This window comes from Diabrotica undecimpunctata, chromosome 2 (genome assembly GCF_040954645.1).
Source record: "Diabrotica undecimpunctata isolate CICGRU chromosome 2, icDiaUnde3, whole genome shotgun sequence".
Taxonomy (NCBI): Eukaryota; Metazoa; Arthropoda; class Insecta; order Coleoptera; family Chrysomelidae; genus Diabrotica; species Diabrotica undecimpunctata.
The window spans coordinates 120,218,779-120,232,210 of record NC_092804.1 but is presented as its reverse complement, the minus strand read 5'-3'; the positions used below and the strand labels follow the sequence as shown (position 1 = coordinate 120,232,210).

At 32.6% G+C, this 13,432-nt stretch overlaps 1 protein-coding gene across 1 annotated transcript in view; it reads right to left on the bottom strand.

The window, feature by feature from the left end:
- The window catches only part of LOC140434830 (uncharacterized), a 91,283-nt gene extending 78,892 nt beyond the window's left edge, over positions 1 to 12,391 (bottom strand). Inside the window, exons 1-5 of the mRNA XM_072523396.1 lie at positions 12,262 to 12,391; positions 12,076 to 12,203; positions 7,712 to 7,929; positions 1,772 to 1,967; positions 350 to 582 (exon numbers count right to left, since the gene is read on the bottom strand). Of these exons, the coding sequence (XP_072379497.1) occupies positions 350 to 582; positions 1,772 to 1,967; positions 7,712 to 7,929; positions 12,076 to 12,203; positions 12,262 to 12,277 (791 nt within the window). The 5' untranslated portion in view covers positions 12,278 to 12,391. The remainder of the gene's footprint in view (positions 1 to 349; positions 583 to 1,771; positions 1,968 to 7,711; positions 7,930 to 12,075; positions 12,204 to 12,261) is intronic.
- Between the last annotated feature and the right edge of the window lie 1,041 nt (positions 12,392 to 13,432).

Below are 13,432 nucleotides of genomic sequence, written 5' to 3'. Positions count from 1 at the left end.
TTTTCAGTAAAACAAAGATTAACCAACAACAAAAATTATAGGTTATATGATTACGGTAGTAAATAAATGCAATGCGCTTGTACCAACGAATACCTACAGTTGGTGGAAAAATTATTACACTAGAGCTTATTCAATAAATAACTAACTGTAGCGTACAAACAGTTATTGAAACGTAATAAAATATAATCAACTAATAAATTTTATTCGACCAATAACTATTCACCGATTTATTTGTTGTTGGTGAAACCGGTCCAAAAGCGAATTTCGGAAGGTCCTATTCAAGCACCTAATTATATTAAATTAAAAATATAATACAAAAATTAAAAATGTAATATAAAAAAGTCAATACCTGTGGCTCTCCTTGTCGCTCTTGTTAACACCAAAACAGAATTCTAAAAATTCAGAAAGGCACAAAACACTTTCACTTTGTAGCTTCTGCAGCAAGTGCACAAAAACATCAAATCTTTTTGCAATTACTACTTCTTGTTTGGAAAACTTCGCTTTTAGAGGTGTTACCAATAATTTTATTTGTTTTGCAGAACGGATGTGATGAGGGTCTAAACTAGCATTATCAATGAGCTCCTGAAAATGTATAATATAACATTTAACAAAAATTTATGTAAATACAATGATTAAACTAAAAAACAGATATGTAGATATTTTCAGACACTGAGATATTAATGATTACGCTTCAAATGTTTATGTACTTGCATATTGATTTACTGATTTAATACATGCGTATTTAGGTTTGGTTTATCCATAAATCCATATTGCCTAATTGTAAAACTGTTTATATATTATTTTTTTAGTTGCTTCTTGTTTTGTTTATAAAAGAAATAAAAACTGTGAATTAGTAACAATCATTTATTTATTACTCTCTTAAAATATTCCTTTCTTTTGGGAAATAATAAGATAATTCTGACTGGAATGTAGAGCGACCATATAACGTAGTTCTGTTTGTTTCTCGTTCTTTTAACTATGTATGTATTTTAGTTTAGACAGAGCTTTAGCATATCCGACATGTCTTCTTTTAGAATCTTTCTTAAACAAATCTTCTCATATGTCGATTGTCAAGTTTTTCTCATCCCTCGAAAAAGTGTCCCTCAAAAATTATGTCATTTCCATTGGTACGTTTCAATTACCAATTTTTTATGCAAATATATCCCATGCTAGATCAATATTATCTTCAAACAAACATAATGGATATATATATATATATATATATATATATATATATATATATATATATATATATATATATATATATATATATATATATATATATATATATATATATATATATATATATATATATATATACATGAAAATCACTAGGTTCTCAGGAAGAACCGCGTTGAGAATTTAATGATCGGCGTGTCCGCACCCATTTTGGAGCCATTTTCAAGAGGGATGCGGTTCCGTTTGAGTTCGGGGTCTCAATCTGCCTACTCCGCTTACTCGTGACATACCAGTATCGTGTTCTGTATAAATACAAGAACCATCAAACGGCACTGAGGTCTCGATCTGCCTACTCCTCAGTTTCGAGTGACAACTGAGGTGTCGGGTGGTCAAGTTTAAAGTCATCTACTTTAAAAAGTATAATATATTTCTATAATATATTTCTGAATTGTCAATATGAATGAGTCAGATAAAATTAAATTATTAGAATAATTGTTTACCAAGCAATTTAAGCAATTTAATTTAATGTATTTTGATATCGATTTTCGAAGTGAAAATCGAAACGTCAAATAAACTTAATTGTTTTACATACCTTCCAGCAATCATATCCTCTAAGTCTTTGTTCATGTGATGAAGTCCTAAAGGCATATTCCACAATCCTTAAGAGCCTATTAGTGAGATCCATAGATTGGTGGATTTTCTTAGCGCAAAATCTGACCAAAAATATCCACAGTTTGTGCCAGTTTTGATAGTTGGAATCACGAAGCTGACTAATAGTAGGTATGTATCTAAACATTAAAAAAATGTAAGTCAACGAACGAAAGAAAAATACAGCTATTTAAAAAATATGATCACTTTCATAAAATTACTAGATTGTGGCAGTTCAGACACTCACCAACAAAATTAGTTTCACTGTAAGATAGCATGCTTTCTGGGCAAATTCTGGACTGAGACAGGAAGATCTGCTGTTCCCATTGTTGTTTAACCTAGCATTAGAATTAGTCATTCGAATTTTTTTCCGAAAATCAAACCAGACATAGCTGATCGAGGAGCAAAGATCGTTCTCGCATTTGCCGATGACGTAGATGCAGTAGCGCAATCAAAATTAGAAGTGAAGAATATTTTCTCAAGCTTTGAAAAAGCTACATTAAATATCGGTCTAAAAGTAAATGAAGATGAAACAAAATACGTGATCGTTTCAATACAAGAACGGCGGCAAATAAGACAAAATATTACTATAAACGATCATAACTTCGAGGTGGATAAAAAATTTAAATATCTAGGAGCAAAAATCACCAATGACAACGAAGTAGAACGAGAAGTTGAAACGCGAATGCTGTCGGGAAACAGATCTTTCTTTACAATGCAACATCTAATGGTCAAAACTTCCCTCATGGGGTGCAAAAATCTAGATATACAAAACATAATATGACATAATGGTATGGATGGGAAACATGGATGCTAATTAAAAAAGAAATAAATCGATTGCTGGTGTGGGAACGTGAAATCATTCGAGTAATATATGGACCTAGCAGAGACAGCATGACAAACAAATGGATGCGCAGATACAACAACGAGTTAGAGTCTCTCTTCAGAAAGGAAAATCTAGTAAAATATATAAAGGCCAATAGACTAAGATAGGCAGGACAAGTGATACGCAGTAATGACAAACAATCGCCTTATAAACAATGTGTGTTGGGAAAGACCAGATGGGAAATATGTAGGATGGCCTAGGTAAAGACGCAGTTAGAGTGAATCTGGAGAAAATGGGAGTGCTACACTGGAAAATAGTAGCACAGGACCGAGAAACGTGAAGACAATTGGCTTGTAGGTTTGCCCAAAATCGGTCTTGGTCTTGTTCTTGCGTTTTCGCAAGACCAAGACCAAGACCGCCTAATTTTAGCAAGACCAAGACCAAGACTGACCGTGCAAGATTTACGCAAGAACAAGACTAAGCCTGCGAGACTCTTGCGTCTTGCAGTTAGGACGGAGTGTCGTTTTAGCGAGTATTGTAGTTCGGGTATATGCTTAAAGACTCTATGAGACGCAAAAAAATATGTAATAAAAATTTGAAAAACTGGACTTCTGCGCATTACGAACAATACCATAAACATACATCAAAATCATCAATCAAAATATTCATTAAAAACAACACATTTGACACGTGCTCAGAGATCATAATTACAAGGTAAAAATAAAATATTTGGTACATTCTTTTCCAGCATACGACTTCTTCGCTCTGAAATTAATTGTCCAGATTTTGAAAAATAGCCGCCCTCTAATCATAAAATAATCTTGCATTGCTACGCCGACAGTAATATCGTATCGTATCGAAATTTTTTAAAAATATGTCACCTTAGCTAATAAAAAATATAACACTTATTATTACGGACACCCACTTAATAATTCAATTTTTTTCCCATTATAATTTAGTTATGAGGAATCTAAATAAACAAATCTTATCGGCCTAAGAATAAACATTGTTTCTGCTGAATGTGCGATGAGATCATTCGGTTAAACCAAATTTGCTGAAAGAGCGCGACTAATCAAAAGTTTATTAATAACAGATAATGTCGCTTACCATGTAAACAAAATACCGAAATATTTAGAATAACGAGGTAACGATATATGATTCTCGGTTTGTTATTAGATACTTAGGGTATTGAATAGTAAGGGACATTTATAGTAGTAGTTACTTTTTCGCACTAAATTTCATTTCACAAGTTTACAATTTGACATGGGGAACAAAGATTCAAATAGTTTTAGTCGGAGTAGTGAGCGTTGGAATTATAGATCTTAAAAGACCTAAAAGCAAATTTGAAGAGTTTTTCACAATAATTCATGCATCCCAAATTGCTTTGTTTAAATTGTGCCTACATAGAAAGGTTAAAATGAAAATGAAAAACAGAAACACTTCAGGTTTAAGGAAGCATCTATCTTTTCACAAAAAAGAATTACAAATATTTCTTCCTGAAAAACCAAAATTCTGGTTCCTAAAAAATTTTACTACTTTATTTTGGTAAATTACTGTATTTATTAAATCTCCTTAATTTAAAATAACTTCTTTTGATTATAATTGCTTTCTTACCTATTCTTTATTTTTTCAAGTTAGTTTTTTATATAAAAGTAGAGCTAAGATTGTTAATAACATTTATGTTGCTTTAATAAGTGGATTATAGTTTGTTATCTTATCACCTAAAGAATATGTGCCCATATTGAATTTTTGCCACGTACCAATCTTTTTTAAGATTTCCATTTCATATATGGTGGAGGTACATCAATACCTTTCTAGACAGAAAATGTTCTTTAAAATACAGTCAAGTTTATGTCATTAATTTGGTTTTTTTGTGTTTTAACCATGTTTGATGAACTTTCGTGGGGCATGGTAGATAGCTGGGTTAGTTAGAGCATAGGCACGGATCGCTTAGATCCTGGGTTCAAACTCCCGTTTAATAAATAGTAATAGTCTAATGGGTAACTGCAAGACTTGCAAGACTCTTGCTGCAAGACCAAGACCAAGACCGGGAGTGCAATACCAAGACCAAGACCAGGTGTATTGGCGCAAGACCAAGACCAAGACTGTCTAAGTCTCGTCTTGTTCTTGCATTTGGGCAACACTACTTGTAGGACATGCCTAATAGAAGGAATCCTGGTCTGTGCAGAAAATGTGGTAACATGCAGGATATAATGTCGGTAGAAAAGGCAATCAAAACCAACTGTCCTTACGTTAATTGTTGGAGTATCAGAAAAATTAACTGAATAGTAAGAGGGTTGGGAGTAATGCAGAATGAGAACTCTTTTTGGGTACTTGTTTGTTGGCAATTTAATTGGTTGCATTAATCGATTGTCTCAACATAGTTTAGTTGAAAAAGGACTTTCTTATATTTTCATGTAGCAAACTTTTCCCTGAATGTTCACACTTTAAAGTCAAGTTAATCTTAATCACTTTAGTTTTAAATTTCACATATTGTTTACTTGAATGTTATCTTGTTTTTTCCATAGTTTCATTCGTCTATGAACTGCTTTTATGTGATTAGATTAGAATAGGCAGTTGAGAAAGTCGATGTGATTTTTGACTATAAATAAACAAAAATAACATTATTTATTCAATAAACGTAACCTGACTGAATAAAAATGATTAATGTGAAAAAAATTGGAGATAAACATATTGTCCTTAAAATATTAAACAAAGTTCAGTACCGTCATCCTTAGTTTATAGAGTGTCTTAAGTTTAAATTCAACTTTCAAAAACGCGCGTGTTTTATTGTTACCATGGCAACATCAACAGTTTTAAATATTGGTCTGACCTGACAGGAGCACATACCTTCTAACGCCAACTAAATGAAATATGAATAAAATATTACTAATAAATGTTTCAAAAGCTTTATTCCAATATTTAAAAATATTAATCTTTTAAATGAATGTGAAAAGTACAGATGGTATTGTTTGAAATATTAATACTTCCGTTTTTTACATCAGAGGAAATGCTGTTCAAATTAATACTAACGACATTATCGGAAGCCAATGGGGTTATACTTCCATTAATGGCACTCCTAATAATGTTTGAAACATTCTTCTTATTGGTGATATTCACTTCAACGTAACCAGTCGCCATACCTGCCGATTTCCATCCTGCTTGTCTTTGGATTTGATCTATTGTCATGCCACTGTTCGCCATAATTGTAGCGGACGTACATCGAAACGCATGTCCCGTGTATTTCTCAGGATCTAAGATTTTTAGGAGAATTCTTCCGAGTATTTCTCAGAATTTTAGATAATGTGCAATTTGCAAGGGATATGATCCAAATGTATTAATACCAACTACTTCATTACTTGCACTTTCCTTTATCATAGCGTAAGAAAACTCGATCTGTATTTACATTTTTTGGACGCAATAATAAATACTTCTTCACCAAACACACATAATTAATTGCGTAGCTATCAGCAACTGTAAATCGTCGAGACATCACAGTCTTAGATGAACGGATAATAATAAGCAATACGCTTCCTTCTTCCTTGATGCCATGTAAGCGTAAATCGCACAATTCACATCTGCAAGAGCCAAAGATACCGCAAATGGCTATCACCTTCAAAAATAAATACGTAATGTCCGGGGAACCTGTGAAAAAATTCCGCAAATCGCCTTCCTTGAATACATACGCCTTCTTAGCCACGCCATTATTGCTAATTGCCTTCGTGAATGCATGCACTTTCACAAATGATTTTAAATCGACCCCTATGTTTATCTTCAACATATTTTTCAATTTCGAATGGATAGCCCACATAGTCGACGGTTTGTACTGTTCCGACATTTTCTGAAGGTAAGCAAACACAACTCGTTTATCTGTATGTGACCTTTTGCTCTTCCATACATTTAAATGAACTTGTGCTATTCTTTTTTATAAGCGTCTTCCGATTTTTGCGGTATTAATTCTGCTTTACTATTTAAGTAGTAATCAATGTTAGAACTCATTTTTAAGCAATATACAACCAGTAATAACAACTAATCTTATGTGACAGAATGCAAATAATTTTTTTTTTTTTTTTTCATTTTAATCACAACGAAAGAAATACTGATCATTTGTACATCACAAATTCAGCCAACTGTTTATATTCATTGATGCAACATTGGTACCATTAGACAATAGAATATTGGTTAAACTTTAAAAGTGACAGTATATAGAAAACAAAAATTTACAAATATAACAGTTGTTAACATTGTGTTCAAATTTTGGTAGATAGTAAAATATTTATCAACACGGCCCTTTAAATATATGCTATTTTAAAGATTATGATACTAGAATAATTAAGTTGTCTAAGCCAAGGCTTAGACAACTTAATTAAGACTTCACTCTAAGGGAGAGCGCCCACCAAACTGGAATGGCAAGTGGCAAGTAGCAAGTGGCAAGTAGCAAGTAGCGCGCGTCTAGCATGTTACTTAAAATGTAACCAATGCAAACGAATTATTCAGCGTACACCAAAATCACAGTGACAGTGGCGTCATGCAGCTTGCTACGCCACGTCGTTAAAAATAGAGCTTGTTCTACTTTTTGCCACGAGCTACTTGCATTTTGCATGTCTGTTTGTTAAAAAATTTAAATATGGAAGCCAGTCCAGAATTTAATATTCGTTTTGTCTCATTAATTGAGAAATTTCCAGGTATCGATGACAACACAAGTCCGGAATTTTTTAATTCTTTAAATACACGAAATCTACTATGCCCTTGCATCTCTTTCCAATAAGGGTGTACCCAAAACTGACGTTGCGGACGAGTTTTGTTCATATTGTTGACGTTTAAAAGCGTTAGCATAACTTCATCCTCAGAGGGCGATATTTTGAATTTAACTAGCCTTTTTACTGTCATGCTAATTTGGTGTGCGCTACCTGCCACGCCAGTGCCATGTCCATGCTATGCCACTGCCATGTTACATGTCACGCCAGTTTGGTGGGCAATCTCCCTAAGACACACATCTCTAAGACTCTCTGCTAAGAATTATCATGGTGTTACCCATGAATTCACACATATACTTACTTTGAGTAAATTTCTTTGACAAATTCTTCATACTCTGTAGTAGATAGTTGAGATATTACTATAGACTTACATAACATCAGACCAATCTCAATAAGAAAATCTCTTGTTGAATTATCAGTCTCAAGTAACATCATATTAGGTATTATTTCCTTTAAAATAAAATTCTTCTGTACATCTTTGGGCAAGTCTTGATTGAGTTGCCTCAGGATTGTCATTAACTAAAAATATATTATTGATTATTTTAACAGTCAAGATTATAATAACAGGAAAACACTATTTAACAATGGAATATATTAAGAGCTTAAAAAATGCTTTAAACCTTCTACGAGGGGGAAAAGTTTTACACCCCCACAATGTTTTTATTCCAAACTCTTTCCAGGGTAAATTAGAATGTTTTTATTCCAAACTCTTTCCAGGGTAAATTAGACTGCTCCAATATGACTACCTACCTATTAAAAGAATACAGCCTAATGACTTTCATTTTGATTTCTATAAAAATATAGAAACTATATGGCTATTAGCCACCTGCATTCATTAGAGTCAGCATTCGGAGCTCATATTTGGCTACCATAAAGCTGCGTACAAACCAAGTTCGCAAGCAGTCTTGTGAACGAAAGTTCGTAATGAGTTCGCTGTTTGCTAAAAGTTGGCTTGGATAGCGGTAAAATCAAAGGGTTTGTTCGCGAACAACCAGTTGGTAAACAAAACGGTCTGGACGTCTTGGAATTCGTTTAAACCAAAAAGAGGTTATGTTCATTATTTACTTTAGTTTGAGGTTATACTTCAACGTGCTGTTTTTTATTGCTATTTATCTTCACGTACTTCTGGTATAATTGTTGAAATACTTTGTTTTGATATTATGAACAGGTACATAAGTCTAGTAAACGAATCGCCAGTTGCTAAAAAATGTAGAGTCAGTGCTAGTCGCTCCTGGACCGTTAGTTCGTATTTTATTTAATACAAGTGTTCCAATCCTATTTATTTTTTCAAAATCTGATGCACTTGTACATCAGATGACAGTTAAAATTATTAAATGGCCACTTACCCTCTACAGAACAGTTAGCGAGCAGCTCTCTATAGTATGCGAACAGCTCACGAGCTGTTCACGAACCACCATTTTAATCTGTACGCGTCTTTACATATTGATTTAGTTAGTGCAGTTACTATAAGTTTTTTTTATCTATTTCAGATATTTATTAACTCAGTCCATTCGATTCAGATATCACTTTAGTTCAGTTTTGTTTACTCCACCTGTACAGGTCACTGTACTGTAGGTCTATTTAAACCTATCAACATGTGTCACTGTTTGCTGAGTTATTATAATCACTGGAAACCTTGCTGTGGGATTTGCCACCATGTCATCTTTTATGGTTTAATTAATTTTTAGGTCCCCAAAGGTATTCGCGATAGCCAATTCCGACAGGGGGCGCTCAAGATTTCAAAGATGGACAATCACTTCAGGAAAACAAATCATTTTGTAATTTGATCTCGAAGTTATAAAACGTTAAATATAAGTTATTTATATGTGTGTTTTGCCAAAGTAAAAGTTGGAGTATGTTCTTCAAAGTTTATTTGTTTGTGATTCGAGTTTATACAAACGGCAATTGACTCCCAAACCTGAATAAAAATAAAATTAAATGTTTGTTTTTTTACAGTATGTCTGAAACACGTAAAGTAAAGTTTCGCTTCTTGGGCTTGCTCTTTGGAGATTGTAATCCAGCAGGTGATGAATATTCCTGTCATATGCGAAACAGAGTCTTTTAGCAAACACCACTCATTTCTGACACTTTCCTAATTACACTTGATACAGAATCGTTGTTATCCTGATTAAGATGATAATTAATAATATTCATTAGTATCTGCTTCTCTGAAAGTTTCAGAGCTTTTCCACGTTTCATTGAACAATTTCCTCCATTTTGCGGTAAAAATTTGGCGTCAAATATAACAATAGCCAACAACAGAACATAACAATAATTGCCAACAGCAAATCACAACAATAGCCACCAACAAATAATAACAATAACAAAACAGTAACAGTACATCCAAGATGGTACAAATAATCATAACTCGAATATGTTTACATGCTCCGAAGAACAAATAAAGACTAATTAAGGCCCTGGATGTATCAAACATATTCTGTACAAGAATTACTCTAATTGCTTCTTAATTACTGAATAACTTAGAAAAAAGTATTTGCAGTTGATATCAACCAAAATTACAAATTCCTTACACATTAGGGCAGTAATTAGCACCGCAGGGACATAAATAACATTTTAAATTTGGCAGTTAGTAGAAATTACCAGAATTATTTTAAACTTTGAAACAAATGTTTATTTATGCACATTTTATTATACTACTGCCACTAATAAAAGATAAAAGTTGATAAGTTACTATTAGAAACAAATAATGTATAGTATTATGTAAAATTATTAGCAAACAATATTTGTAAATAACATAAAATTGTATGTGAGGACTTGTTGAGAACTCCTGGTTTATTCCGTTTATTTTGAAAGATAGACAATAGAGAACGCCATCACTCACTGCATAAAACTGGCAACGTCTTGGCGAAATTCCCATAAGGTTAGCATTGCATATCTTACCCTGTACAGACTAGTCACTTTGAGACAAAGTATAGACATCCACACAAAGTGGCTTTTATTTGGGGATCAGCTTTGCCATTTAAAAAATGTAAGAGTTCCTAAGCATGCTGTTATTGCAAATGCTTTAACTATTGAGCTGAATGGCTTCTGACGCCAGCGAAGAAGCTTACGGTGGCATCATTTATATTCAAAGTATTGATCAACAAGGTAATATATCGGTGCATCTCTTTTGTGCCAAGTATTCTTCTGTATTTCCTCTAAAGAACATCAGCCTTCATCGGTTGGAACTTTGTAGAGCTTTAATATTGTCAAGGCTGATGAATAAAGTCACAGAATCACTCAGTCTTCAATTTCAGGTTAATCTTTGGTCAGATTCCACTATTTGCCTAGGTTGGATCAGAGCCTCGCCACACATTCTTAAAACATTCGTAGCTAATAGGGTATCTGAAATTCAATCCAACACTTATGTCATTAATAATTTAGTGGCATGGTCCTCCCTTCCTCATGGAATCTCCTGGTATTTGGCTGTTCCTACATATTCAGCCTGAGCAAGATCTTTCTGAGACTAATAAAGTTACCCATTCTTTGGTCACAAGCTTTGTCCAATCTTTTCCGTTCCAAAATTACAGTAATTTCTCTTTTCTCACAATAGTCATTGTTTGTTGCTTGTGTCTGTTCCGAAACAGCTCTGCATCAAGACGCACGGTTTCCGATCCTTTAACCACCATAGAGCTTCAAGCCTCTGTCACATATATTGCAAAGATGGTTCAAGCAGACATTTACGAAGGAACATCATAACCTTTCTAAAGGAAAATCACTCTATTCTGAGAGTAAAATCCTGTCTTTAAATCCATTTCTGGTATATTATTTCTCATAAGAGGTGTAATAACATCCTTAATTTATAGTGTTAATTTTTAAAAAAATGATTTCTGGATTGAATTTGTAACATCAAAAAATTATAAAATTTAATTTTCATTACAATCAATTGTGGCTTAATCCTGTATAAACATCATATTTAACTTGTGTAATATGTATATGTTTAATCAACCACAATAGTTCAGTTGCATCATAGCCCATTCAGCAACTCACAGAACTTCATCTGGATAAATGAAAACATCTATCACAGGAATCATGTTCAAAGCTTTAAGTATGAGTGGATGGTAGACCAAAACAAGTAATGTTGGAGGAGGGCATAGGCATTATTAATTTACAAATAAACTTTTGTCATTGTTTTATAGTTCCACTGAATAAACAATTTTTATAGTTGATATATTTGCTCTCTTTGGTTTAGGACTCAAAAAGTTTTAGTATTAACACTCAAAAGATGGTTGTTATGAATTTATTTAGCTAAAATATAAGATTGTTTGTATTTACTTACTAGGCATCTTTTTCACAAAAGATTTAACTTAAAAAATGAGCTATACTTTCGTGGATTTTTATACTAGAAAGTTGGTGTTATATCCAGAAGAGTAACATGTGTATCTAATAATTGTGGATTTTTATACTAGAAAGTTTGTTTTGTATGTTACATGCTATGTGTGTGATAAAAATGTAAAGTTTAGGGCATAAAATATTTAGGAAGGGATTAAATAACTGAAAAATTAAATTTTGAAATCGCTTAAGGCATATTTTAATAGCTATCGTAAAAATTGTTGCAAACTACAGTTAGAAATTTTCAATTATATGCTGTTTCCGCTACTTAGATTAGAAAATAACAATTTGTTATGAATCTGAAAGCCCACTTTTAATACTTTAAAAACTCACCTTTTCTGTTGGAGGTACTTTCCATTTTTTCAAAAACTGTAAAAAACTTTCCTGTTTTAGTATAATTTCAGTTAAAGTACTGGCAATTTCTTCAGATGTGTTAATAACAGACTCTTTGTCTTCCATGGCTGAAATGAATGTTAAAGTCAGTAAATATATTAGCGGCTTCATACAATACAAAGTTACCTATAAACGTACACATTTTGTTAACACATAAACATTAAAAGATATTTATTTTTCATCTATTTGACTCATTTTTTATAATTATGGAAAATATACGCGCGAAAGCTGTTATGAAATGACATAAATAATGTCTACTGTCATATCATAAATAATTAAAAATGTATTCTTTTTAGTACATTTTATTTCTAAAATTGGTTGCAGTGGTTAACCTTGACCGGTTAATATAGTAATACTCTCATAGATGGCAGAACTAGGCTCTTAAACACAATCTTAAATCCCTTATTATTATAGTTTGTTCAGATTATAAAAAAATATGAATAATTATAATATTTATATAATATAATACTAATTAATATTTATACCAAATATAAGTCTACATTTCAGGACTAGTTACAATTCTTGCAATTATTAGACCGATGTGTAGACACATTTACAGAAAAATTTACTTTTAATATAAAATTGTATGGAGAATTTTATTTATCGGTAAAATGTTAATAGTTGATATTTATTTTCTTAGGATATATGAACACCTATTTTCTTGATCTTTTTTAAATAACGACAGTTGCTTAATTTGTTTCTAAACACCAGCTGGAATGAAAAGAAAATATATTTTTCTATTATATCTACGATTATAGTATATTTTAAATTGGTAACTCTTTGATCACAGAATAACAACTGGCATTGTCATTGTTTCCTATGGACAGCCGGAGTGTGACTATCTCAAGATTCCTATAAAGTTAAAATTTTGCTTCCTCTGTTGCTTTTTCTTCTTAAGTATAGTGTTTGTTACGATAATACCATCATAATTCGGTGTTATATTTCATCATCATCATTTTGGCTTTACAACCCTGTGTAGGTCCTAGCCTTCCCAAGAATTTTTTTCCAGTCGTCCCTAAAATAACCATCGCCTTCCTCCGCCCAAAGCACGTATTTCCATATTTCTCATATCTTGATCTATGTTATCTAGGAATCTTGTTCTGTGTCTTCCTCTTCTTCTTTGACGAATAGGTCTATCAAAGAGCGTTTTTCTAGCTAAGTCGGTTTGCTCCATCCGCATTACATGGCCTACCCACCTCAGACGTCCTATCTTAATGTGTTTTATAATATCTGGTTCCTGGTATATTCTATAGAGTTCAAAGTTATATCGTCTTCTCCAGACACCATTTTCTTTTAC